The sequence below is a fragment of the Grampus griseus genome, assembly GCF_964374135.1.
Source record: "Grampus griseus genome assembly, chromosome: 10".
Lineage (NCBI taxonomy): Eukaryota > Metazoa > Chordata > Mammalia > Artiodactyla > Delphinidae > Grampus > Grampus griseus.
In genome coordinates this window covers 22,643,375-22,670,797 of record NC_139004.1, presented here as the reverse complement: position 1 = coordinate 22,670,797, position 27,423 = coordinate 22,643,375, and the positions used below count along the sequence as shown (strand labels likewise).

The 27,423-nt window shown below is 47.2% G+C and overlaps 2 protein-coding genes across 3 annotated transcripts; one reads left to right on the top strand and one right to left on the bottom strand.

Moving 5' to 3' along the window:
• Nucleotides 1–630: 630 nt before the first annotated feature.
• On the bottom strand, nt 631–5,843 carry PRR3 (proline rich 3). 2 transcript variants are annotated; one of them, XM_082663747.1, is made up of 4 exons: nt 5,672–5,831; nt 4,884–4,946; nt 2,201–2,491; nt 631–1,917 (listed from the first exon to the last, which is right to left on the bottom strand). In XM_082663747.1, exons 1-4 carry the CDS (start codon nt 5,775–5,777, stop codon nt 1,811–1,813), a joined length of 567 nt encoding a protein of 188 aa, XP_082519873.1. In that variant the 5' UTR covers nt 5,778–5,831; the 3' UTR covers nt 631–1,810. The 2 variants fall into 2 exon arrangements, with proteins under 2 accessions (XP_082519873.1, XP_082519874.1); XM_082663748.1 differs by lacking the exon at nt 2,201–2,491 and having other exon boundaries at nt 5,672–5,843.
• A 788-nt stretch (nt 5,844–6,631) lies between these two features.
• On the top strand, nt 6,632–14,707 carry GNL1 (G protein nucleolar 1 (putative)). Its single transcript, XM_082663631.1, has 12 exons — nt 6,632–6,997; nt 7,415–7,580; nt 7,946–8,082; nt 8,248–8,399; nt 8,517–8,588; nt 9,568–9,775; nt 9,923–10,018; nt 10,428–10,622; nt 13,188–13,366; nt 13,445–13,607; nt 13,846–13,986; nt 14,365–14,707. Exons 1-12 carry the CDS (start codon nt 6,925–6,927, stop codon nt 14,601–14,603), a joined length of 1,821 nt encoding a protein of 606 aa, XP_082519757.1. The 5' UTR covers nt 6,632–6,924; the 3' UTR covers nt 14,604–14,707.
• Nucleotides 14,708–27,423: the final 12,716 nt, after the last annotated feature.

Genomic DNA, 27,423 nt, shown 5'->3' with positions numbered 1-27,423 from the left:
GCTCAGTAGTTGTGGCTCGCGGGCTCTAGAGTGCAGGCTCAGTATTTGTGGCGCACAGGCTTAGTTGCTCTGCAGCATATGGGATCTTCACGGACCAGAGCTCGAACCCGTGTCCCCTGCATTGGCAGGTGGATTCTTAACCTCTGTGCCACCAGGGAAGTCCCCGTCTCACTTCTTCATAGCACTTCTGACAGGTACTTCACGCATACTGGTGACTTCTTCACTAACGTGTCTCCTCTTGTAGATTTTAAATTCATTGATTTCAGCTCTCCATTTTCTCTAGCATCTAGTACATTGCCTGGCCCACACGCACGCTAGAGATATTTGTTGAAAGATTGCTTTGTCATTACCACTCAATAAACCTCAAACCATAAATGCAGGTAAAATGTTTAAAAATTACTCCATGGATACCCGGCCTTTCCTTTTTCTCAACAAAACTTTACCCTTGAACAAAACGCAACCTGGTCGGGTTGATTCCCATGGGTTAATGGGACGCCACTGGTTTCCTCAGACTGGAAGAAACTTCCAGCAACACTGCGTATGAACTAAATGAAGAATAAACTGACTCCAAGAAGAACAGCCTCACCTGCACCTCCTGAGATGACTGGAACACAGGGATTAAAGAAAATGCTTGTTTCCGCTGCATTTATTACTAATATAAAAACATGTTAGAAAGAAAAAAAAAATTCATTCTCAGTTCTCCAACGGCTCTCAGCCCTCCCTCTTGCCCACACAACTCCTGACCCATTTCCCCAGGGCCAGTTCAAAACTGAACCTGTTCACTGCCGTTTTCACAGAAAACAACCAGTGCCAGGGATGCAGGGGAAGAAGGTTGGAAGAGGGCGACAGTACTGTCCAAGTTCCACCCACAGTTAGACCAGGTGGAGATTCACAGAATTCAAACGAAAGGGCTGGTGGCCTCACAATGACATAGTCTAACTAAAACGGGCTGGAGAGGAGATAGGGTAGAGGACATCTCTCAGGCCTGTGTCAAACCCAGAGAAACTGATACCAGGAGAATGGGGAGGACCAGGCAGGCAGCCTTGTGGAAGTTTCACAGTTCTCCCACGTCGGGAGGTGGGGAAAGTCTAGAGGCCACCAACGGCCCCACGCATTTTGGCAGAAAAACTCACTCTAGCGTTGGGAAGTCACAAAAATGCCATGGACACTGAGAAAGGCTATGAGGGGATGCACAGTCTCACAAAGCACAGTGATCACAGACCATAGCGGTGGAGATCATGCTACTGATGCAGAAACTACAAAATCCAAAAGCAGGGAACGTGGCCTCTCAGGAGTGACTCTGCACCAGTCATCCCAACTTGACCCCAGGTCAGACAAGCTGGTGAGTGTCACAGAGCAGCTGACAACACTGGGGGAAGGGGGTGTCACATAAAAAGGACTTAAAACAAGCAGCGAGAAGGGAATGGTAGGAAACTGCTCCAGGGCTCTCAGGAATCCAGGGCGCTACCTGGGGCTGGGTGGACAGATGCACAAGAAACAGCACCAAAGAGGTTTCCTGTTCTGCAGTCAGCTGGCGAGGGGGAAGAGGATCCAGGAGGCAGTTGAATGGAGCAAAGATGGGGTCCCGGAGACGAGTCTCTGGAGGCTGCATCAGAAGGAAGAGTGCACACCGTGCACCAGTCACGGAACACAGCTCTGGACCCCGAGTGGGGGAGGTGGTGATGGAGCTGGGCATCACTGACTGAGGGTGGCAGGTGAATGGCCTCGCGGTAGCCATCACAGGGCCACAGGGAAGTATATGGCCGCCAAGTCAGAGGGCTCCTTCCAGTCTGGATGGGAAGGCACAGTCTCACAGAGGAGGTCCATTTACGCCAGGGTGGTAGAAGGCACAGAGGTCCTCATATCGACAGTGGCCCTTTTTGGCAAAGTGTCGGCAGACGGGGCGGTCAGATTTGTCTGTGAACAAGCGAAAACCGGGCAGTTTAAAATGCGAGTGAGAAAGAAACAAATGTAACAAAAAGCAGAGATAGAGAAGGCAGTGAGATTTCCTACTCACTACCATTTCCAGATATGATGGAATGGTAGTCTTTCTCCCGGGAGAAAAAACATTCAGGGCTACTCCTACTTCAAAAGGACAAAGGACAGCCCAAAGAAGAAGAGCCATGGGCATTCTGGACATGAGGTCACTTTGGGAGTGATGGGTGTTCAATGTGTGCAGGCATAAAAAAATGGACCTCACCTTCCATAACCTGGGGTCCATCCTTGGGTGGGCAGGTATTCTTGATAAGAGACCAGCTTTTGAGCCTTCGAGGATTTCTCTGCTCTTTGTGAAAGCCTCCCCTGGAGGGACCCCCATGGCCTGGTCCAGGAAAAGGAGGCTCAGCATTGACCCCCCACCAACCACGACCATATGGGCCAGACCTGGGGCCTAGGCCTCCCCGAATTGGGCCTCTGCCCCGGGGAGGAGGTGGGAGACTCAGCAGTGGTGGGATCATTGGTCCCCTTGATCCCGGAGGACCTCTGTGAAGAGCTGAAGAGAGAGAGAGAGAGGGAGAGGGAGAGGGAGAGAGGGAGAGAGAGAGAGAGCAAGAGAGAGAGAAACATGGAAAGGTGATCAATGGCTAGCTTAATCCAGATAATGAAGCCCTGATTTTTTAAAAACTTTTTATTGAAGTACAATATACATACCAAAAAATACACAATTTTAAGTGCACAACTAAATCATCACCGAAGTAAACACACCTGTGTTTCCACTAACACAGGCTAGAGAAGGGATAGAGCCTTATTAGCACTTCAGAAGCCCCACCCCCTCGTGCCCCTCCTCCCCCACTATCCCACCCTACTCCCCAAAAGTAACAACTATCCTGACTTCTAGCATCATAGGTTAGTTTTTGCCTGTTTTTGAACTTTGCATAAATGAAATCATACAGTCTGCATTCTTTTGTGTCTGGATCCTTTCGCTCAACATCATGTTTATGAGATTCATCCAGGTTGCCTGTAGCAGGAGTTCCTTCATTTTCATTGCAGTGTAGTATCTCATTGTATGCACATACAACTTATTTAGCCATTCTACTGTGGTGGATTCCAGTGTGGGGCTATAACGAAAAATGCTGCTATGAGCGTTTTTATACGTGTCTTCAGTACACACATGGATTCATTTCTGTTGAGTGTATACGTAGTAGACATATTACTGGGTCCTTAAGTATATGTATGCTCAAGTTTAAGGAAGTCAAACTTTTTTTTTTCCAAAGTGGTTGTACCAACTCACACCCCCACCAGCAGTTGTTCCATAGACAACCTGTTGTTCCTTGACAACACTTGGTAATGTTGATCTTTTTCAGTTTTGCCATTCTGGTGAGTGTGAAAAGTGGTGTTTTGTTTTGAAATTGTGGTTAAAACATGTAACATAAATTTTGCCATCTTAACTACTTCTAAGTGTACATCTCTGTAGTGTTAAGTAAATTCATCTTGTTGGAAACAGATCTCCAGAAATTTTTCATCTTGCAAAACTGAAAGTTTATAGCTACTAAACAACTCTCTTTTCCCCTCCTCCACCCAGCCCCTGGCAACAACCATTCTACTTTCCATTTCTACGAATTTAACTACTTTAGATACCTCAGATCAGTGGAAACATAGAGCAGTTTTTTTTGTGACTGGCTCATTTCATTTAGCATGGCCTCAAGGTTCATCCGTGCTGTAGCATGTTACAGGATTTTCTTCCTTTTGGGGGCTGGATCATATTCCATTATATGATTATACCACATTTTCTTTATCCATTCATCCATCAACAGACATATGGGTGGCTTCCATCTCTTGTCTACTGTGGATAGTGCTGCTATGAACATGGGTGTGCAAGTCCCTCTTCAAGATCCTGCTTTCCATTCTTTTGGGTAAATACCCAAAAGTGGAATTGCTGGGTCATACAGTAGCTCTATTTTTAATTTTTTGAGGAATCTCCATAATGTTTTCCATAGTGGTTGGACCACTTTACAATCCCAGCAACAGTACACAAGGGGCTCAGTTTCAAATTTATGTGTTTTTATCTTGCATTTATTTGATGACTAATGATGTTGAGTTCTTATTCATGTTTTTGGCTATTTAGAGATTGGTTTTTATCAGGTGGCTGTTCTGGTCTTTTGCCCATTTTTCTAACAGGTTGTCAGAGAGTTTTTATATATTCAAGATATGAGCTCTTTATTGGTTATATTCGTTGCAAGTATCTTCTACTCTGTGGCTTCCTACTAACTTCTTAATGGTGTGATTTGATTAACAGAAGTTCATATTTTCTAACATAGTTCAGTTTATCTTTCCTTTATGGTTAGTGTGTGTGTTTCTTGTCTGTTTAAAAGCTCTCATCTACTTTAAGCCCATGAAATACATTTGTTTTCTAGAATTATTTCTTTACCCATGAATATCCAATTAATTCAGCATCATTTACTGAAAAGACCACTATTTCAGTTCCATCTTCATCATCAATGAAATGGCCACATATGTGTGGGCCTATTACTGGACTCTTTATGCCGTTCTGTTGATTTATGTATCTATTGTTGGGCCAATACCACACTGTTACAACTACTACAAGTTTACAATAAGTCTTGATATTCAGAGTAAGCCCTTCCACTTCAAGATTATCTTTGCAACCTCTCACCCTGATCCTCTGCGTTTCCATACAAAAACGTAGAATGTTTATTTCTACAAAAACACTGTAGGGATTATAATTGGGAGTGCACTGAATCTATAGGTCAGTTTGGGAAGAAATGACATTTTTACAACATTGAGTTTTTCCAGGCTGTCAATACACAACATCTCTCCATTCATTTAAGTACAAAATTCCTGATCTTTTAAGTCCTTTCTGGGTTTTAGTCCCTCCCTTGCTCCCTTCTCAGGACCTAATCAAAGGATGAGAGCCCCTTCCTCCTCACCTGACTTGGGGTCACCAGGCTTTCCATTGGCCATGGGGGGAGGGCCCAGAAGGCTGGGTGGTCCTAAGGGCAGACATAAAAATATGGTCATCAGAATGGACTAAAAAACTGATGATCCTGTTCTTAGATGTTTGTCTTCTATTACTCATTTCTTAATCTAACCAGCAAAGCCAGGTATGTTCTCAGCAGTGTTATGAGTTCTCACCCCATCTATTTCCAAAGCGTTTTCAGGATTTGCAAAGTGGAGACTCAGCCAAGTCAAGGGAGATAATGAGGGAAGGATACTACAAACTTTCTCTTTCCCTTACATTGTTGCTATCCAAAAGATCCCAAGGGATTCCAGAGGTAATCCAATTCCTCTCTTTCACTGCTGGCCAATCAGATAGCTCTCCCCCCACCCCCCACCTCCGAGTAGTTTACAGAAGGCTGCACTTCCACATTCCCCGTGAACGTCTGGTCACAAATTGTCATCCCAGTCATCGCAACCTACAACCTCTCTAGGGCCCCTCTCCCCTGTCGTTTTGCGGCTGCGCACACGAGCTCTTTATCTTCTCCCCTGCCTTCTTGAGAAAGGTTTAGTGGCTGGTTTGAAGTTGAGGGTTCAAGTAAGAGAACTCATTTAGTGTTCCATCCCAGCCAGGCCTCCCCCAGCCCCAGACCCATCCCCAGCCCCAGCGCGTGCGCCCTTCCTCCTTCCGTTGGAGCCCCCTCCCCCGCACCTTTTCAGCCCCCAACCCCTCGCCTCGGCCGGCTGACAGGCATGTGCACACAACTCCCGGGTTCCTCACCGATGGGACTCCCATCCTCCTCATCTCCAGTCTCTTCCCGCTCTGGCAGTGGGGGCTGCTGCTGCGGCTGCTGCTGCTGATGATTCTGCTTCTTTCGTTTCGGCATCGTGGTTGCCGCAATGGCTGCAGCTGGATTTGGAGGGCAGTGAGGAAGGGGCACGCTGAGATTCTGTTTCCGCTTCCGGGGGGGCAGTGGACAGGGAGGGTGAGGCTCCCGCCATTTCACTTCCGGAAGGCTGCGGGGAAACTTAGTGCGGCTGTTCTCACATCAGCCGCCTCCCTCAGTCTCTGCCAGGCATGGCAGCAATCTCAAACCTTTCCTTTGCTGCGTTTCTATAAACGCTGTAGAAAAAATTGCTCGCTCCTCCCCTCGCTGAAAAAACCCTACAGCCGGCTCCTCATAGTGTGCCATAGAGTCGACAGGCTCTCGGGCCAGAAGGCCTGAGAAAAGACGGCTGTCGCACCCTAAGATCGCCACATCCGGTCCCCGGTTTCTATGGTAACAACTGCAGGCACAACTTCGTGCCCTATGACCTCCTTCCAAAAATCCTTGTTCCACCTGGGTTTCCCTCCTCGGCCGCGCGCTTGCACTTAGGTGCTGCTTACCATCGTTCCCACGAGGAATTTGGGTCCCAGCAGGGCGGTGCCCAGGGCTCTCCAGACCACCACTCGCCCCTCAAGACCTCTCACCCTGTCCCCAGTGTAGCCCATCAACTTGGCTTCCTTCCCGGGACGCGCAGTCGCGACTTTCCTCTAAGGTCCAGCCGGAGGATTGGTAAAGTAGGTTCTGCGCGTCCACGCCCCTTTATCCCGCAGGTGGTAGGACCCGCCCTCCGCTCCACCGCCCCCTCCAGGTGAGTGGTAGCTTCTCCCCGGCTCGCAAGGTAGTGATGACACGCGTCCCCCCTCCTCCAAACGCGATTTGGTAGCGTCCGTGACGAAGTTAGCCCGACCCTCCCACGCGCGCCTCCTTCCTAGCCGCTGCTGCGCCCTCTCAGCTCCACTGGCTCTCACGTGCGGGTAGTCCACCCCGCATCCTCTCGCCTCGCTCCCAGTGGGAAGTGACTGTATTTCCCCCTGGTTGCCTTCCACCCGGGCTGCCTGGGCGCATCGGCCTGGCCCGCCCGCTGACGTCACCTTCCAGTCCCGCCCCCTCCAGTGTCCCGGGCCCTTGCGGCGGGGGCTGGCTCGGGGGGAGTCAGTTGAGGCGGCTGGAGCTCGGCGAAGGGCGGGCCAGGTGACTGGTCCGGGCCATGCCGAGGAAGAAGCCTTTCAGCGTGAAGCAGAAGAAGAAGCAGTTGCAGGACAAGCGGGAGCGGAAGCGAGGTCAGTGCGGGAGCCAGGGGAGGGGGCGGGGCTCGGACTCCCGCACATCTGGGAGGAGGGGTGTGCCCGTCTCACCTCTGGGAGGCGTGAGAGGGGGTGGCGGCCGCGCGCCGACGCGCGTGGGCGACCGCGGAGGGGATTCCCTCACCCCAGCCCCCTACATCTGGAAGGGGTGGGGAAGGATGGAGTGTTGGGGGAGGGGAATCCCTCCAGCTCCAACGGGGCGTCATCCCAGTAGATCCCTGGAGGAGAAGTGCCTCCCCCCACGCACATCCGGGAGGGTCCTGAGCAGAGTAGGTGGGAGGGTCCGGCCTCAAAAGACTGGGGTGGTGTGGGGAGGAGCCAGGCCGACCGGGTGGGGGGTCTTCTGGCCCGGGAGAGCTGGCCAGCCCTGGCGTCACCGGCTCCTCCCCGCAGGGCTTCAAGATGGGCTGCGATCCAGTTCCAACAGCCGCAGCGGGAGCCGGGAGCGGCGGGAGGAGCAGACCGACACCTCGGACGGGGAGTCTGTGACCCAACAAATCCGCAGGCTCAACCAGCAGCCTTCCCAGGGGCTGGGCCCACGAGGCTATGACCCAAATCGGTGAGAGTGGACAGGGGGCTCTGGCCCGGGCTTCCCCGCCTACCCGGAAGTCAGAGCGTTGGGGGAAAGCCTGCTGCCGTTGGGGGAGGCTTGAAACTGGTGGGGCTGGGTTACCACGGTTCTCCGCGGGCCGCTGGGTCACCGGAGCGGTCCACAATCTTCCCTTCTGGAGGGGCTGGAGAGAGTTTGGCTTTCAGAAGGGCGAAACTTAGGGGAAGGCCTGCTGTTGCGTGAAAAAGATTTGGGAGAGGGCCGACTCAGAGGGGAGACCTGAACTCTGGAGTGAAAGCTTTGCGAAGTTGCCTGCCCAAGAGGGGAATTTGTGGCCAAGGATTGTGATGGATGACGTGGTCCCTGTCCTGTAGATACCGGCTGCATTTTGAACGAGACAGCCGGGAGGAGGTGGAGAGGAGAAAGAGAGCAGCCCGGGAGCAAGTGCTACAGCCCGTCAGTGCTGAGCTGCTGGTGCTGGACATCTGGGAGGTCTATCAGCCCGGCTCCGGTGAGTGAGAGCTCAACGCCTGGATGCTTGGGACAGGCAGTGGGCTGGGGAAAGGAGTTTGGAAGAGTAAGAGCTGACCGGGAGGAAGAAGGGGTCTGGGATGGATGCACCCTTGAGTCCTGAAACTATCCTCAGACTTATTTGGATTTTTTCTTGATTTCTCAGTCCTGGACTTTCCCCGACGTCCTCCTTGGAGCTATGAGATGTCCAAGGAGCAACTGATGAGCCAGGAGGAACGGAGCTTCCAGGAGTATCTTGGGAAGATTCATGGGGCTTACACCTCTGAGAAACTCAGCTACTTTGAGCACAATCTGGAGGTGAGACTAGAGTGGGGACAGGAGTGGGGCATAGTCACCCGTGGTCAAACTGGTCTGGGGTCATGCAGGAGAGCGACTCTGGGCTCAGGTTCTCTTCCACTGACCTTGTCTTTTCAGACGTGGAGGCAGCTGTGGCGAGTATTAGAGATGTCTGACATTGTTCTGCTAATTACTGATATCCGACATCCAGTGAGTCCTGGGGATGAGGGTGGGTAAGGGGCAGGAGGGGGGAAGATTCTTGCTGGGTAAAGGGCAGAGGCAGGAGTTGGGAGTCAGAGAGGTAACCTCTTCTTTTCCAGTCTCCTCTACCCCATCCTGATGTCTGCAGTCAGGAACTCAGTCTTCATTCATCAGTGTCAGAGCCTGTCACTCCTCCCCTGGCCAACTGCCTTTCCTCTCCTTTATTTCTTTGATGGAAAACTGCATACACATCCTGTTTCCTAGCCCACTAGGGCTAAATAGAAAGTCCCAGTGTGGAGCTCCAGGGGATTCTGTGAAGGGGGCTTCCCTGTCATATTAGTCACTACAGAACTCGTCCTCACCTGGGATGCTAGGGTAGTGGTTAAGGCTCTAGACTCTGCTGCTAGGCAGCCCTTGTGTGACCTGGCTGTGCCACTTCACTGTTGTCCTCCAGTGGGAGAAAGGGAGGTCTGGAGTCTGTGCGGACCTTTAGGTTGGAGCTCCGTAACACGTACACACGCACTCCTACATACTCACAGACATACATGTGCATTCACAAGCTCACTTACGCAGCTACACGTGCTCAACACAAACATGCACACGTGTGCGTGCACACACACGTTTGTGTACACATGTAGACAGTTGTGTACCTGTGAAAATAGATATTAATTTCTATCCCACCCCCAGCCCTGTGAGTGATCTCAGCGTTTAGCCCAGTATGTTGGGGGTCTCTGTTTCCTTGTCTTCTTTTTAGCTCATTTCCATTCCTAATCAGGCCTTACAGGAAGCCCCCCAGAGACAAACACATAGGTGTTACTTATGCCTGCTTTGTCTTCCTAGTTCAGTTTGGCTGATTTATCCTTGTTGCCCCAGAATCTGCTTCCACCAGGGTCTTGTCTCCAATCTGTGCCTGCTGTGTGAGGAGCTGGAGGCAGAGAACTCTGGGTTGACCTCGCATCACTCCCTCCTCCTACCATCCCTGTTCCAGGTTGTGAATTTCCCACCAGCATTTTACGAGTACGTGACTGGAGAGCTAGGGCTGGCCCTGGTGCTGGTCCTGAACAAGGTGGATCTGGCCCCGCCGGCTCTCGTGGTTGCCTGGAAGCATTATTTCCATCAACACTATCCCCAGCTCCACATTGTTCTTTTCACCTCTTTTCCTCGGGATCCCTGCACCCCACAGGACCCTAGCAGTGGTGAGTGGGCAATGAGGAGGGCAGCGTGGGAGAGGTGGGGTGGCAAGGGACGAAGGGGGACCTGATCTAGGGCCTGAGGGTGGTGGGAGAGAGGGGGTACATAAGCCCCATGGGGTGTGCTCACGCTTTTGTGCCCTCTGATCTCAGTCTTGAAGAAGAGTCGGAGGCGGGGGAGAGGATGGACTCGGGCTCTGGGGCCGGAGCAGCTGCTGAGAGCCTGTGAAGCTATCACTGCGGGGAAAGGTATGTGCCCCTTAGAGGGGAGCTGTGGGAGGCCGTGGGGGAGACCCAAAGTCCCAAGTCATTTTGCTCACCTTTCCCAAAGTCAGTCCCTCTATTATGGACTCAGGTGAGAGGCCATGAGGTGGGGTGGGAGAGGGAGCAGCCTGACTTGGTGGGACAAGAGAGGCAGCAGGGAGGCAGGAGCCCCACTGGTTTGCTGTCTTCAGTGTTGCCAGTGCTTTTCAGAAACTCAGAAATGCACCCGATTCCAGGGTGGAGTCAAGTGAAGGCTGGGGAGAGTCGCTGTTGCGCAGCTTGGCCCTACCCAATCCAGAGGGCGCCACTTACATCAGCTGTGCAGTGCATGGTCTGCGCCATCGTATACAGTGGCCCTGGGGAGAACCTTCTTCTTCTTTCCTTCCCTGCACAGTGGACCTGAGCAGCTGGCGGGAGAAGATTGCCCGGGATGTGGCTGGAGCCACCTGGGGTAATGGCTCTGGGGAGGAGGAGGAAGAGGAGGACGGGCCGGCCGTCCTGGTGGAGCAGCAGACTGACTCAGCGATGGAGCCAACAGGCCCCATAGGGGAGCGCTACAAGGACGGGGTGGTGACCATCGGCTGTGTGGGTAAGGAAGCGGCGGCCACGCATGGCGGCCTCCTAGGAGGCACAGGGTTTCAATGTTTGGAAAAGAGGGAAGGTGGTGAGGTCCCATTAGGCTCCAGGGTCTCTGAGGGCAGAGGAGGCTTTCTGCTGTCGCGGAAGGATCACGGCACACCTGAGTTAAATTCTGCTTCTCAGCGTATTGATCTCAAGCAAGTTATTTACCCACTGTCAGTCTTAGTGACTTTGATTTGAAAAATGAGAACAATGATGCTCAATTAAAAGAACGGACGAGGGTTTCCCTGGTGGCGCAGTGGTTAAGAATCCACCTGCCAATGCAGGGGACACAGGTTCGAGCCCTGGTCTGGGAAGATCCCACATGCCGCGGAGCAACTAAGCCAGTGCGCCACAACTACTGAGCCTGCGCTCTAGAGCCCACAAGCCACAACTACTGAGCCCACGTGCACAACTACTGAAGCCCGCGGCACCTAGAGCCCATGCTCCACGACAAGAGAAGCCACTGCAATGAGAAGCCCGCACACTGCAACGAAGAGTAGCCCCCGCTTGCCACAACTAGAGAAAGCCCGCACACAGCAATGAAGACCCAATGCAGCCAAAAATAAAAATAAATTTATATATAAAAAAAAGAATGGATGAGAGGAATGGAGGGAATAGTGTAGAGAGAGCCTAACAAAGCCTGACAGATAGTGATAATAGTAACAATAATAATGTTAAAAATTAACATCTTCGTGATGCTTGCTGTGAACCAGGCACCGTTATACGATTTACATATTAACTTTTGTAGTTGTAATAATCAGTCCATCATAGAATGATCATTAAATTATAGTAGTAGCTTAGAAGTGTCAGTTTCTTTCTTGGTCTTAACTCTTTAAGTCTAAGGAGAATCTTCCCTATTTTAAAAAATATTTTATTTATTTATTATCTAAAAAAAATTTTTTATTTTTCACTGCAATGGGTCTTAGGTGCGGCATGCGGGATCTCTCATTGCGGTGCATGGGCTTCTCTCTAGTTGTGATACGCAGGCTTCTCTCTAGTTGTAGCGTGCGGGTTTTCTCTCTCTAGTTGTGGCGCTTTACAGTAAAACTCTTTTAAAGAGGAGAGAGGAACGAGGCTGGCGGGGGTTGTCAAAGGAGAGTCTTATCCCCCCACCCCCTTTTGAGAGGAGATACAATCAAGGAACCCATGGATACGGAGGGCTGACTGTACTATGCCATTTTATTTATTTATTTATTTTTATTTTAAATTTTTATTATTTATTTTTGGTTGCGTTGGGTCTTCGTTGCTGCGCGTGGGCTTTCTCTAGTCACAGTGAGCGGGGGCTGCTCTTCGTTGTGGTGTGCGGGCTTCTCGTTGTGGTGGCTTCTCTTGTTGCGGGGCATGGGTTCTAGGTGCGCGGGCTTCAGTAGTTGCGGCGCACAGGTTCAGTAGTTGTGGCTCGCAGGCTCTAGAGAGCAGGCTCAGTAGTTGTGGCGCATGGGCTTAATTGCTCCGCGTCATGTGGGATCTTCCTGGACCAGGGCTCGAACCCGTGTCCCCTGCATTGGCAGGTGGATTCTTAACCACTGCGCCACCTGGGAAGCCCTATGCCATTTTATATAAGGGACTTGCGCCTCCAGGGAGTTTGGTATCTATAGGGGCTCCTGGAACCTATCCTCTGTGGATACCAAGGGCCAACTGTACTTGAGTGGGTTGTAAACAGAGTGCAGTCAGCACCATGGTGCATCTTTGCCCAGCCTCAGTCCGCTGCTGAATGGCCAGAGTTGCATTTTACAGGGTTGGAGTTTTGCCAGGTGACTAAGAAGAAGGGGAGAGGTGGGACCAGGGAGTGAAAGGTCTATGAGGCGGACTGGCTGTAGAGCGGGATCATGGAATCTAAGTTGCATAAGAAGGGAAGTGAGGACATGAGTTGGGTATTGAATACTGTTCCCAAGCTAGTCAGTGTCAGAGGTTTATTGGAATGGAGGGACCAGAATAAGTGAGCTGGAAAGACGAGATGTCAGGGCAGAGAGAGGGGTGCTTGCAGGTGAGATTTGGAAGGTGTGAAGTGACAGGTCCAGGGTAAGACCACAGAGGTGGGATGGAAGAAACCTTTTGGAGGGAGATTCTGGCACTGGGAGGCCAGAGTGCTGTAGAGGAGATGTGTGGTGGAAGGTGGTGGTCATGAAGAGAGTGGCAGTGAGCCCCTGGGCTCTGTCTTCTCCTTGGAGAAGTTTGATAATCATGAGATGCATGTCTCACTTAGACTACTGCAGACACAGTGCCACGCGATTGTATTTGTTTCTCATTTCATCCTAACCACTCTGAGATTGGAGGTATCTGCTCTGTAAACTGCGGAAACAGAGACTCAGAAAATTAAGTAAATTGCCATGAGGTCACAAAGCTTAGGTAAATGGGGAGGCCAGGATTCAGCCCTGGCAGCCCAGAGCCTGATTTGTAACTTGCGATGTTATACCGCTTCCTTTCTTTCTTTCTGCACCTTAGTTCTCCATTCATCTATAGCTATAGCACAGCATCCTGCCTGTCACAGAGTAAGGATCTGTCAGGTGTTAATTTTCCTTGTGTTCCTCAGGTTTCCCCAATGTGGGCAAGTCCTCGCTGATCAACGGGCTGGTGGGGCGGAAGGTCGTGAGTGTCTCCAGAACCCCGGGCCACACCCGATACTTTCAGACCTACTTTCTCACCCCCTCCGTGAAGCTCTGTGACTGTCCAGGCCTCATATTCCCCTCGCTTCTGCCCAGGCAGTTGCAGGTATAAGGGCAGAGGGGCCAGAGGTGGGGAGAATGCAGGAGATGGAGGAAGGTGCTGAGTGCTCTTGTTTCCCCTCAGGTCCTGGCAGGGGTCTACCCCATCGCCCAAATCCAGGAGCCATACACTGCCGTGGGCTACCTGGCCTCCCGGATCCCTGTGCAGGCCCTGCTCCACCTGCGCCACCCAGAGGCCGAGGACCCCTCCGCAGAACACCCGTGGTGTGCCTGGGACATCTGTGAAGGTGGGCTCCACACGCCTGGCTTTCCTCCCCTTGCCCTATCTCCTTTCCTCTCCTTCCTCAGAGGTCCTGCCATCGATGGGGCAGCTGGCCAGTCACCCCTAGGCTTCTGTCTCAGGGCCAGCAAGATCTCGGGCCTGGAATATTCTGGGGGAAACTGGAAGGACTGTGTTAGGGGAGTGGGATGATGGTGACTGGGCCTGGTTGATGGTCTTCCCTCCCCATGCTTTTCTCCTTCCAGCCTGGGCAGAGAAACGTGGTTACAAGACAGCCAAGGCGGCCCGAAATGATGTGTACAGAGCGGCCAATAGCCTCCTGCGGCTGGCACTGGATGGCCGCCTCAGCCTGTGTTTTCAGCCCCCAGGCTACAGCGAGCAGAAAGGTCAGTCGGCCAGTGTTCTTCCCTAGCCCCTGCTGTGATGGAGGCAGAAAGGTGTGGGCTTTGTAGGTGTGAGGATTCGGATTCTGTACCCATAGGCCAGCTCTGTGTTACTAAGCAGCTCTGAGATGACTTCCTGCTCTATAGAACCAGGGTGGTTAGTTGCCTTCTGGCAAGGTGGTGGTCACGTTTGGAGTTAACGTGCAACAGAGCTTCTGTTCTGTGCCCAGTACACGAGAGGTTGAATGAATGCGTGAACAAACGAATGGCAGCAGCTATAAAAGTCATTGTTATTCTTAGTCTTTGCCTCGTCCCCATCTTGGCCTGGCGTTAGTTTCTTGCTCAAAACTCTCCATTCTTTTTCTTGTTTTGGTTCCCCAGGCACCTGGGAGTCCCACCCAGAGACCATGGAGCTGGTGGTTTTGCAGGGCAGGGTGGGGCCCGCAGGTGACGAGGAGGAGGAGGAGGAAGAGCTGAGCAGCTCCTGTGAGGAGGAGGGAGAGGAGGACCGGGACGCGGATGAGGAGGGGGAAGGGGATGAGGACACCCCAACCTCAGCCCCAGGGTCCAGCCTGGCCGCCCGAAACCCCTACGCCCTGCTGGGCGAGGACGAGTGCTGAGTCCCTGCCCTGCGCCATCTCCCCCCCGCCCCACCCGTATCTTTGCTTTTGGACTGACCTGGGGGTCTCTCCCGTCTGCCACCCCAATTGTGAATAAAGATTGTCTGCTTTGTAGCCCCTTCCCCAGATGGACTGAGGTGAGAGCAGCTGTCTCAGGCTGACAGCTGTGGGAGGCTCCGCTGCTTTTCTCCCTTCTTTTTTCGTGCATTCTCTGCAAAGGAAGAGTCCTCTTAGGAGTTAATTCAGTGGGTTCTGAGGCCTGAAACCCGCTTCCTCTGCTCACTCTCCCACTTGCACCTTAGGAACCCCATCATCAACATGGGGAGGGGAGGTCACTTCAGGCTTTTGAGGCCTGGTCTAAATTCAGCCCCCTTTGGGAATTTGTGTCAGTCCCTCTGGGATTGGAGCAGCCCCCTGTGCCACCCCCCCCAGCTGTCAGACCTGGGTTATACGAGGAGCTTCTGGGAGAAGAAGCAGTAAGAGAAGATGTCACAGCTGATGTCTCCAGGTGAGATATTTATAGGATTTATTCCAATTCAACAAATATTTATTGAGGTCTGACTGTGTGTCTGGACTTATGCTAAGCACTGAACATATAAAGCTGCACAAACATGCCTGACCTAAATATACTGCCTGGTCGTGGTCAAGACCCCATTAATCAGGCACCTAGCTTTCTGGATTAAGATGGGGGTATAATGTCCTCCAAATCCTTAGGGCTCATATAGTATAACTCTAGAACTTCCTGTTGATGGAGGTATTTAGTTAAGACTCGATGCTTGTGAAAATGTTACTTAAACGTGTATGAGTAGTCTTGATTAGTGGCAAAAAAGTAGCACGCACGTTTATGATTTGAGCAGAAGAGCCCTTTGAGTGCAGTGTCAAGTTTAACTAGTTAAAAGCCTGTAACACTAGGGGGTACTAGATTCATAGGGGAGGGCACAGAGCCAGCTTCCTGAATCCCACTTACCCGGGTTTGAGATGGAGCCAAGGAGACCCAGTGCAGGTTCTTAGCTGGCTTACAGTGTCAGGCACATCTCCGCAGGGGTCAGGTCTCTTGTGAGTCAGGGCCCTTTAGGCCTTGCTGTACTTCTCCCTTGTCAAGCAAGCAGCTGGACTCCCAGATTTAATTCTTGGAGAAAAGGAAGAATGGGCTTTGGTTTATTGGCTGCCACAATGTTGTCTGGGTCGGGTGGTAGCAAAAAGTGTTGTTTGATAGGTTAGCCATTAGGTGTAGGGGTGAGGAGAAGAGGGCGTACCAGATTCTTCTCTTCACTCTAAAGCATTCTATTCAGGTTCTGGGTCTTGGGCCAGTTTCTGTAATTCCAGCAGAGACCCTGTCACCCCAGGAGCAAAAGAGGCTGAGGTGTTTGGGCCACAAATTTCCTCCAGTTCCCTCCTCCACTGGTCCCACTGAGGGCATAAATCCTGGAATTTGCACTCCAATGCAAAGTTTAAGTACTACCAGCATGTGAATATGCGTGAGGGTTGCCCAAAATGTGCCGTAAAAGAGAAGAAGTTTCAGTGGAGAGAAAAACCCACCTGTCTCCCATCTTGGGCTTTTTACCCTCAGGGATGGGTCTTTTGATGGAAGAAAGAGGACCCCAACTCAGCATCCTTTGAAGGTTCATGATGATCAGGGAAGCTCAGGGGACTTCTCTGCTGCTAGAGATGGGTTGGGGATGCTGGAATCATCTCAAAAAGTGGAGAAAAGAAAAATCAGAATTCTGTTTGTACCCCTGCCTCTGTGCTGCTTCTCTTCACTGTCATTTATCTTTTGCTCTCATGAGTTTCACCAGAGGCATTTGGGAGATCTGGGGGTGGGGGTGAAAGTTGAGACCTGGTGCTGGAGGGGAAGCTGAGAAGGGGGATTTTCATGCTGAAGACCTGAAAGGAAGCAACTCTAACATCCCCAAGGGGCCAGACTGTAAATGATTCTTCCCAGGCCCCTGTCAATACTCACTCTGTAGGAAAGTAACACTGGGAGAAGAACTATCTTAGCAACAAATAGATTTGGGAGGAGAAGGGTGTATAATAACTGAAGACCACTGCCTGAGGCTGAGCTTGAAACTGACTAAAAGGGACAAAGGAAACCAGGGGTCCAGTCTCCCCTCCATGATGAAATACCCAGGACGCCTGTCCTCACGCCCCTCCTGGGTCACATCCACTATGGAGACACTTGACCATGGAGGTCTCGGGCTGTGGGAGTTCCCACAGTTCCTGGCCAGTCTCTTGATGGTGAGAAACTAGTGCTTCTCATTCATGCTGGAATTCCATTTAGATGCTGAACAACTTCTTCCGAGCTTCCATTTTTCTAGACTGAGTTCCAGTCCTGGTTCTGGGACAAGGTAGCTGTGTGTCGTCCAGAGTAGTTCAATTATCTGGGCCTCTGTTTCTTTATTTCTCATTATCATTGATATAGTCAGCGAAATTGGTTGAAAACAATGTGCGTCAGGCATGCTGAATTCTGGGACAAAAAAATTGAGTAAGGCATAGACCCTACCCTCCAAGAATAGAACAGCCAGACACTAATACAGTAATTCCATGGCATATGTAAATTATAAAAGAATTGCTGTAAATGAGTCTATTGAGTTGTAACTAAGTAAGGTGGGTAGAACTATAATCACCCCAAGGATTCATTCACCAATCGAACGTTTGTCCATTTGTCAAGTAATTACTATTTGCCAGTCACTGCTAAGTGGTAAGTGACATAGAAATGGTCCTTTGTGGAGCTCACAATTTATTGGACTATGGAAGCAATTAAATAGATAATTACCAAAAAAGTGTGATAAGTGCTGTGAGAAGGATGGAACAGGGTCCTGTGGGATAGTGGTGGCTTCATATAGAAGGGTCTTGTGATGCTGGTCAGAAAGGAGTGGAGGACAGGGCTGGGAGCTGTGATTGTATAGCAAGTTATATAAGACAGAGAAGATCAGTGGCCTGTGGTAAAGAATTGCTATGGGAACACCCAGCAGGGGCCAGTCTTGGTGAGTCAGAGGAAGCCTCCTAGAGGAACAGAGGTCCAAGCTGAGGCCTGAAAACTGAGCAGGAGTAAGCCAGGCATTGAGAGGGAAAGAGCATTCCTGAGGGGACAGCAAAGGGCAAGGAACAGCACGTAACAATTTTGGAAGACTAACTCGTTCAGCATGGCTGGGGCAGAGGGTTCAAGGGAGAAGTGGCGAAAGGTGAAGCTGGAGAGGTAGGCTTGGGTCAGCTCTCACTGGGCCTTGTCAACCATGCTAAAGATTAAGGCTTTATCCAGAGGAGCACTGAGACCAAGAAGGAGAGATTTGTGCCTTAGGTCACTTTGATTGGAGTGTGGAGACTGGTTTGGAAAGGGGAGAGAGATCAGAGGCTTTTGCAGAGATCCCAGAGAAAGAATGGAAACCGGAATTAAGGGTTTCGGGGGAAGAGAGGTGTGGCTGCACACAGAGATTTGGGTGTCAGTAACATATAGGTGGGAGGAGGGTAACTGAGATCATCCACAGAAAGTGTGTAGTGTGAGAAGAGAAGAGGGCTGAGGAAGGACATGGAGAATATAAAAGGGAAGGCAGGGAAAGAGGAACCAGCAGACAGGATAAAACCTAGGAAGTGTGGTGCATTGAAAGCTTAGGGAAGGAGGAAGGAAGGGCGCAGTGCAGAATGCTGCTGAGGATTGATGACAAGAATAAAGAGTGTCCACTGGATTTAGTAAAAAGCCTTGCTGATCTTGGTGGGAGCAGTTCCATTGGACAGATGAGGTCAGAATTCCCAGATGTCAGGGGATTGAGGAATAATTTGGAGGAATGAAGTGGAAGCAGTGGAGAAAAGGATATAATTTTCAAGAAGTTTGGTTGTGTTTGCAATGAGAGAAAAACGGAGAGAGCAAAGTATATAAAATCGAGGAAAACAGTTTTTTAAAGTTTTGAACATTTTCACAGGCTGTTTAGAAGGGTCAAGTGGAGGAGGAAAGGTTGAAAATGCAGGACAGTGGGGATTAGTGATGGAACAAGCCCTGGAGAGCAGGCGGGGGTGGCACTGACAGTCCCGGTGCAGGGATTACCCTCCCGCAGGAGCCTGGTGGCTTCTGTCGTAATAGGAGGAAACAGCGCTGACATTCAGCCGGTTTGCACTGGTACTGCTCAACCAGTTGTTAAAACACTTCTGTACCAGTTAGTAAGTAGTATAAGAGTAACTGCAATAAGCAGTAAAAATAATTAATAAAAATTATAATATGAACTCATCAGTTCAAGTAATTAAGAGATTGCGACAGCCATTGGTAAATGGGCTTCCCGCTGCACCTGAGACGCTTTGCAGCGCCATCTGCCGGTGGAGCATCATCACTGCAGGCTGAGCGGCTGCTTTGAGCCTTATTAAATAAATTCTTTAAAATTACCTGTCTAAATTATCTTTGAATTATGGAGTTGCTATTGCTTCTAAGTAGTTTAGCTTCTACTTTGATTTTATTGCTAGTTCATTGTCACTCTTGTGTCCGTAGTAAACTGCAGTGTTTTAATATTTACAAATTCAAGAATTTTTAATAAAATATTAAAGCCAAACTTGAATAAAGAGATAACAAAGTTTGAACATGTTTCTTAATGTGCCTTCAGAAATATCATAAATGAGAATCTTTTGGTTTCACGGGAGAACAAAGAAGAAATAATTTAATGAGCTGCTGCCTGGAATGTCTTCTGTTACTATGTTAAAAAAAAGAAGAAGAATATGGAAATTCTTTCCAACGTTTTGTTTTGAAAATTGTCTAACACACAAACTGAAAAAAAGGACAGTAAACACCCAAACATTCATACAAGGTTTCAACAAATCCTATCATTTTGCCACATTTGCTTTAGTAGTCTCTATCTTGTTATCCATCTATTTGTCTGTCTACTTATCCTTTCTTTTTCCTGAACCAGTTGGAAGCAAGTTGCAGACATCATGCTCATTCATCCCTAAGTCATCAGTATATATCTTACACAACCACAATAGAATTATCATGTCTAATGAGTTAATAATTCCTAATATAATCTAATATCATATTCAAGCTTTCCCAATTTAAATGTCTTTTATAGCATTAAAGAAACAAACCAGGAATCAAGTTCCACACATTGCCTTTTGTTGTGATTATGTCCTCCTCTTTTCCCTTTTCTTTTTTTTTTTTCTAATATTTATTTATTTATTTATTTGGCTGTGCTGGGTCTTAGTTGCCGCGTGTAGGATCTTCGTTGCGGCATGCAGGATCTTAGTTGTGGCATGTGGGATCTAGTTCCCTGACCAGGGATCGAACCCAGGTCCCCAGCATTGGGAGTGCAGAGTCTTAGCTGCTGGACCACCAGGGAAGTCCCTCCCCTTTTCTTTTTTTAATTTTTAATTAAATTAAATTAATTAATTAATTAATTTTATTATTATTATTTTTGCGGTACTCAGGCCTCTCACTGTTGTGGCCTCTCCCGTTGCGGAGCACAGGCTCCGGACGCGCAGGCTCAGCGGCCATGGCTCACGGGCCCAGCCGCTCCGCGGCATGTGGGATCTTCCCGGACCGGGGCACGAACACGTGTCCCCTGCATCGGCAGGCGGACTCTCAACCACTGCGCCACCAGGGAAGCCCCCCTTTTCTTTTTAATCCAGAAGAATCCAGTCTTTTTCTTCATAGAACTGACTGTTTGAAGAGACTAGGCCAGTCTCTTCTATAGAATGTCCTACATTCTGGATTTGTCTTATTGTTTCTATGCTGCCATTTAACTTGTTCCTCTAGCTCATATTTTTTTAATTAAAAAAATTAGATTCTAGTTACCCAATTTTGGGACTAATTCTTCAAAAGTGCTGCGTTCTTCACATTGCCTCACATTGGAATGCATGTAATAAGAGGTCATACCATAGCTAATGATGCTAAGTGTAATCACTTGGTTAAGGTGGATACTGTCCGAAATGTCCTATGAAGGTAAACTGTTCCCCTTTGCAATTAGCAAGTCATCTGCATGGTTCTTTGACACTGTGATTTTTTTTTTTTTTTTTTTGGCTGCACTACATACCTTGCGGGATCTTAGTTCCCCAACCAGGGATCAAACCCAGGCCCCTGGCAGTGAGAGCATGGAGTCCTAACCACTGGACCACCAGGGAATTCCTGACACTGAATATTCTAAAAAAGCTTTCACCCAATAATTGGCATCCATAGTGATCCTTGCCTGAATGAGTTATTTCATCAGGAATTACAAAATGGTGCTTTTCGACTTCTCCCACGCCCCCATTTATAAGGAGATATTAATCTAGAGAGGAGCTTTCCCTCATCAACTGGAAAAGTAGGGCTCCTTCTAAAAAGCCACGACAAATGCTTAATTATTTCCATTTAATTGCCAATTTTCAGAGTAAGGTGGTGGTATATTAATCTACAAGGGTAGAAAGTTATAGTCTTTTTTTTTAAACTATAGATCCAGGGTTTTTAATCCATTTAGTATTTTATAATCAGTTACAGTCATTATTCCTTTTGTGCTCAAACTGTGTGTCCAGTAGGAGCCCTTTTAAGCTGACTCCTGTGTCCTTTTGACATGCCCCAAAGTTGTCTTGACCACTTTCTTGCTTCTGGCGTGATGAGGTCCCAGGCTCAGTTTTTACTTTCCCGTGCTTCAGACATGGAATCGGCCATTTCTCCAAGGAGCACTGGTTCTTTTCACGAATAATGGTATATACAAACCACTGTTTAGGTTCTCGGAGAGCTCATTGCTATAGAGGTATCACTGCTTTAAGACACTTTTAGTGTTTAGAAAAATCATGAATTCATTGTGATATTTCCAATTCAAATTTTACATTGTAGTTTTCTCTCAACTTCTTTAATTTTGTATTTTATATCTTTTATCAGGCTAATTGAAAATCTTAATAACTTTGATGTATTTATCTATTCATTTTATCCTAAAATATGCGTAAAATAATTTCAAAATTGCAATATTTAATACTACTAACAATAAAATTACTGAGTGAAATTTAATATTTACTAGCTGTTCTTTTAGTCTTTAGAATATTTACCATGAAGGATATACAGAGTACTGTATTCAAAAGTCACCTAAAATAATTATTTTCTCTTAATGGTTACCTCAAAATATGAAAATAAATAGGTTCATATGTTTTAGTTTTCAATTTTAGACTGATTTTTTATATTAAGTTCATTTAAAATATGTAAAATACTTTCAAAGTTCAAAAGTAGAAATAAGATTTTTAAAATGTACTCATGGGACTTCCTGGTGGCACAGTGGTTAAGAATTCTCCTGACAGTTCAGGGGACATGGGTTCGATCCCTGGTCGGGGAAGATGCCACATGCCATGGAGCAACTAAGCCCGTGCGCCACAACTACTGAGCCCACGAGCCACAACTACTGAAGCTTGCACACCTAGACCCCATGCTCTGCAGCAAGGGAGGCCACTGCAATGAGAAGCCCGGACATGGCAATGAAGAGTAGCCCCTTGCTCGCCACAACTAGAGAAAGCCCGTGGGCGCAGCAGTGAACACCCAACACAGCCAAAAAATAAATTAATTAAAAAAAAATGTACTCAGACAAGTATGTTTATCGTATACTCCCCATCAGTTTCTTCCTTCTCCCTTCAAGTAACCATTTTTATTGGTTTCTGTTTTATTCTTACACAGTTTCTTTTTACAAAAATAAACACACATGTTATAAATATTTTTTAGTCTTTCTTATACAAAGAGTAGCATTATACAGACTTAAAAGTTTTTATTGGGCTTCCCTGGTGGCGCAGTGGTTAAGAATCCGCCTGCCAATGCAGGGAACACGGGTTTGAGCCCTGGTCCGGGAAGATCTCACATGCCTCGGAGCAACTAAGCCCGTGCGCCACAACTACTGAGAGCGCATGCCACAACTACTGAAGCCCGCACGCCTAGAGCCTGTCTCTGCACGCAACAAGAGAAGCCACTGCAATGAGAAGCCCGCGCAACGTAATGAAGAGTAGCCCCTGCTCACCGCAACTAGAGAAAGCCCCACGCACAGCAACGAAGACCCAATGCAGCCAAAATAAATAAATTAATTAATTTAAAAAAAGTTTTTATATTCTTAAATTATTTTTACTTTATAAAAATTTTAAAGGTTACTTTCTATTTACAACTATTACTATATTCCTCACATTGTACAATACATCCTTTAGCCTATCTTACACCCAATAGTTTGAACTTCCCAATCCCCCAGCCCTAAGTTGCCCCCACACACACACTGTTAACCACTAGCATGTTGTCTATATCTATGAGTCTGCTTCTTTTTACGTTATATTCATAGTCTGTTGTATATTTTCGATTCCACATATAAGCCATCTCATACAGTATTTATCCTGGTTTGGAGTTTGCTAAGCACTTGAACTTGTGAAAAACTTCCGCTTTGTGAAAGACATTGTTAAAAAGAATAAAAGCCAAGACACAAACTGGGAGAAAATATTTGCAAATCACATATCTGATAAAATACTGGTGCTCAAAATACACAAAGAACTCTTAAAACTCAACCATAAGAGGGCTTCCCTGGTGGCGCAGTGGTTGAGAGTCCGCCTGCCAATGCAGGGGACGTGGGTTCCGTGCCCCAGTCCGGGAAGATCCCACATGCGGTGGAGCGGCTGGACCCGCGAGCCATGGCCGCTGAGCCTGCGCGTCCGGAGCCTGTACTCCGCCACGGAAGAGACCACGGCAGTGAGAGGCCCGCGTACCGCAAAAACAAACAAACAAAAAAAACCCAACCATAAGAAAACTAACAGCCCAATAAAATATGGGCAAAAAATCTGAACAGACACTTCACACCTTACCAAAGAAGATATACAGATGGAAAATAAGTATATGAAAATATGTTCCACATGATATATCATTAGATAATTGCAAATTGAAACAACAATGAAATACCACTACACATCTATTAGAATGGCTAAAATCCAAAACGCTGATAACACAAAATGATGGTGAGGACATGGAACAATAGGAAGTTTCATTCGTTGCTGGTGGGAATGCAAAAAGGTACAGCCTCTCTGCCAGTGTTTTATAAAACCACACATACTCATTTATTTATCATTTTAAAAATGTATTTATTTATCTTTTCAGTCATGCCACGTGGCTATCCTATTTCCCCGACCAGGGATCAAACCCGTGCCCCCTCCGTGAAAGCTCGGAGTCCCTGCTCTTTCTAAGAGAACTGGTAACTGCTCACACCCTTTTCACACACACATCTATTAAAATAATCCCCTCATTAAATTGTACTCTTTTGTCCTGCACCATTTTCTATTCCCAGCAGCAGTTTGCAAGTGTTCTGCTTTCTCTACAGGTTTGCCAATACTTGTTTTCTTTTTTCTTTCTTTTTAAAAAAAAATTAAAATTTTATTTTTTTTATACAGCAGGTTCTTTTTAGCTATCTATTTTATACATAGTGTATGTATGTCAATCCTTATCTCCCAATTCATCCCACCATCATCACCACCGCCCCCAGCTCAGGAGAAGAGGTTTCAGGAACCCACAGACCCGTCACCACTCCTTGGAACCCTATTCTCTGAGTGAGGCTGGCTGCCTGAACTGTCCACTTCCCCCTTCATTAAGTTACACAATGCGTCAGTAATTCCCTGGTGGTCCAGTGGTTAGGACTCCACGCTTTCACTGCCGAGTGCCTGGTTCCATCCCTGGTCAGGGAGATCCCACGAGTGGCTCAGCAAAAAAGAAAAAAAAGAAAAAGTTACACAGTGCCTTGCCAGTAGCAAAATACCATCTCTCCTCCACTTTCTCCCAACCATTCCCTTCTACCCCTTTTCTGGAAAACAACTATTTTCAAGCCTTTTGGCTTATGGGTTTTTTTTTGCTTATTTTTTTTTGTTATCTCCATGTCTCTTGATAGCATACATTCGTGCTTCATTTGATTTTTGTTTTATTGATAGAAATTATCTTTGACATGCCAACATCCCTTCCTCCCACACTTCCAACTCCCCCACCCCCCAATAAATGTAATTTCTTCCTCTTAGGGTAGGTAGTCCAGTTGACTGGACTGAGAGTCTGAGAGTTACAATTGACTGGACTGCGAGTTACAATTATTTACTTATGGGAATTCTACTCATGCTTGAGCCACATGTAAAACTCTCTTAATTGTCCTTTCCATACATACTGGTGTTTGTCATGGATTTAATAATTGCCTGATGTTTTCATTTTCTTACTTTCCATGATGTTTTAATTTTATAAATGTATCCCCCCCAACTCTCCCTCAGTTAAGTGAATCCCTTCTCAATCCCTTCAAAACCATGATGGTTGCTGCCTAGGTAATTTTCTTGGTTAAGGCTCCCCTCTGCCTTCCTGTTGACTCCCTTTCCCTTCTCGTAGGTTGATGCCCTGGTTTCCCAGATCCCACATCTTCCTCTTTTTTGGTATATGCCCTCCTTTTCCTGGAGCACATCCCTCTACTTCCCAAAAAAGAGTTCAAAGGAAAATTTTAGATGTTCTCATGTCTGATTTATTTTTTTACTATTTTACAGGGATGGAATTGGGAGTCATGGTCACCCCCAGTAGGAACAAATGGGTCACAGGAAGATCCCCATCAAGGAGCACAGGTGGCCCCTCTCCTGATTCATAAAGACTCTGAATTTTTCCTATACTGATTTCCCAAGCAGGCAGCAGAATAATACCACAGCCTAAGTTTTAACCACAGGTGTTCTCTCTTATGGATTTACAACCCAAGTTCACATTACATGGATGTTCTGAATATTAGCATGCCATGAATTCAGGATTAAGAAGGCCATACTCCAAGGAATCTGGTGAAAGGAAACACAAGAGAGGTCTGGAGGAATCTACTATCATCCATGCTTTGAAAATTCCAAAAATCATTTCATAAGCAAAATGAATACTTAACACTAAAAAAGAAAATATATGTTCACAAGAAACAAGATACCTTGAAAGAAGAAACAGAAAAAACAAACAACAGAATCCTATAACTTTTAAATTAGAGTAATAAAAATAGGTTATAAAATAGCTTATTCTTACTGTGAATAAAAGACAAAATTTTAAATATTTTCAGCTAATAAGAAATTGTAAAGAATATCCAAGAAAATTTGAAAAGAATTATATACAACATTTTATAAATGAAAATATAGGAATTTCCCTGGTGGCACAGTGGTTAAGAATCCGCCTGTTAATGCAGGGGACATGGGTTTGAGCCCTGGTCCAGGAATATCCCACATGGCACAGAGCAACTAAGCCCGCGAGCCACACCTACCAAAGCCCGCACGCCTAGAGCCCGTGCTCCTCAACGAAGAGCAGCCCCCGCTCTCTGCAACTAGAGAAAGCCTGCACGCAGCAACGAAGACCCAACGCAGCCAAAATTAATTAATTAATTTTTAAAAACACAATAATTAAAACTAAAATTTCAATGGGATTTTCCAAAGGCAGACAATTTGACACAAACAGACCATTACTAAAGGAACTCTGAAGAATGTACTTCAGGCAAAAGGAGAGGTCTCAGGAGGAGGGTGTGAGTTTAAATAAAAAATAAACAAGAAATAAGGGTAAGTGTGTGCATAACATTGAATGAAGATAAACTATGGAAAAAATTGAAATGTCTTGTGAGGTTAAAAAGGATAATAAATTGGGAGGGGATAATCAAAGTTAATTGAAATCTGAATTCTTTCTCTTTCCTCCACAATACTGAATTTATTTATATCCTGACAAAAAACTTAAAGATAGGGCTTCCCTGGTGGCACAGTGGTTGGGAGTCCGCCTGCCGATGCAGGGGACACAGGTTCGTGCCCCGGTCTGGGAAGATCCCACATGCCGCGGAGCGGCTAGGCCTGTGAGGCATGGCCGCTGAGCCTGCACGTCTGGAGCCTGTGCTCCACAACGGGAGAGGCCACAACAGTGAGAGGCCCGCGTACCGCAAAAAAAAAAAAAAAAAAAAACAAAAAAAACCTTAAAGATAAACTTCTCACTCATTCTGTGGTCTATTTTTGTTTTGTTCTGTACATTTCAGTATAGGGCATAAGAGAATATTTTTTGGATCTTTCTATATGTTATCTTCCCAACTTATTGCTGGATTGTTCAGTAACTCAGATGCTCTAAACTTATAAATAACGAATGTACAAATTCAATGGTAGAGCAATTTTCCACAATAAGAAGGCCATTCATGGAGTTGGTGGAATTTCAGCACTGTGGACAGATCTACATGTCCTAGTGTACAGGGAGCTGGAGTTCTCTCTCAACTGGATACAATGGGATACCAGAGAGGAAAGTTTAAGATAAACCCTAATGGTCACGAAACTGTGATTTTAAACACAGTCATTAATCACAATCTCAAATTCTGATTCTACCCCACTTCCAATACATCATTAACCGTGATGTCACTATAATAGAAGAGCCAGGCTGGGCAGAAGAGGAAGTGACTCACAGAGGCAGTAAGTCACCTGAGCCTCTGTTCTGCCAAGCAGCCCATCTACAGTGAACCTACAGTGTAACAGCATTTAGACCAAAGTAAGCACTTCAAGAGAAATAAAAACACGTCCACACAAAAACATTGTACACAAGTGTTTATAACAACATTATTTATAATAGCAAAAAATGGAAACAACCCAAATGTTTGTCAAATAATAAATGAATAAACAAATTGTAGTATGTCTATACAATGGAATATTATTCAGTAAAGAAGAAGAAGAAGGAGGAGAGAAGAAGAGGAAGAGGAAGAAGAAGGGGGAGGGGAGGAGGAGGAGAAAAAGAAGAAGAGGAAGAAGAAGGGAAGAAAGGAAGTACTAATAATGCTACAAAAAGGATAAACCTTGAAAACATTATCCTAAGTGAAAGAAGTCAGACCCAAAAGGCCACATATTGTATGATTTAATTTATGTG

What these genes read in the sequence shown, in the direction of transcription:
- PRR3 (XM_082663747.1), bottom strand. Translation starts at nt 5,777, where the DNA reads ATGCCGAAACGAAAGAAGCAGAATCATCAGCAGCAGCAGCCGCAGCAG. An exon ending in GCCTGGTGACCCCAAGTCAG is followed by an intron (nt 2,492 to 4,883) that starts GTGAGGAGGAAG and finishes CTCTCTCTTCAG; the next exon opens with CTCTTCACAGAGGTCCTCCG. An exon ending in TGGACCCCAGGTTATGGAAG is followed by an intron (nt 1,918 to 2,200) that starts GTGAGGTCCATT and finishes GCTTGTTCACAG; the next exon opens with ACAAATCTGACCGCCCCGTC.
- GNL1 (XM_082663631.1), top strand. Translation starts at nt 6,925, where the DNA reads ATGCCGAGGAAGAAGCCTTTCAGCGTGAAGCAGAAGAAGAAGCAGTTG. An exon ending in CCCACAGGACCCTAGCAGTG is followed by an intron (nt 9,776 to 9,922) that starts GTGAGTGGGCAA and finishes CTCTGATCTCAG; the next exon opens with TCTTGAAGAAGAGTCGGAGG. An exon ending in TTCTGCCCAGGCAGTTGCAG is followed by an intron (nt 13,367 to 13,444) that starts GTATAAGGGCAG and finishes GTTTCCCCTCAG; the next exon opens with GTCCTGGCAGGGGTCTACCC.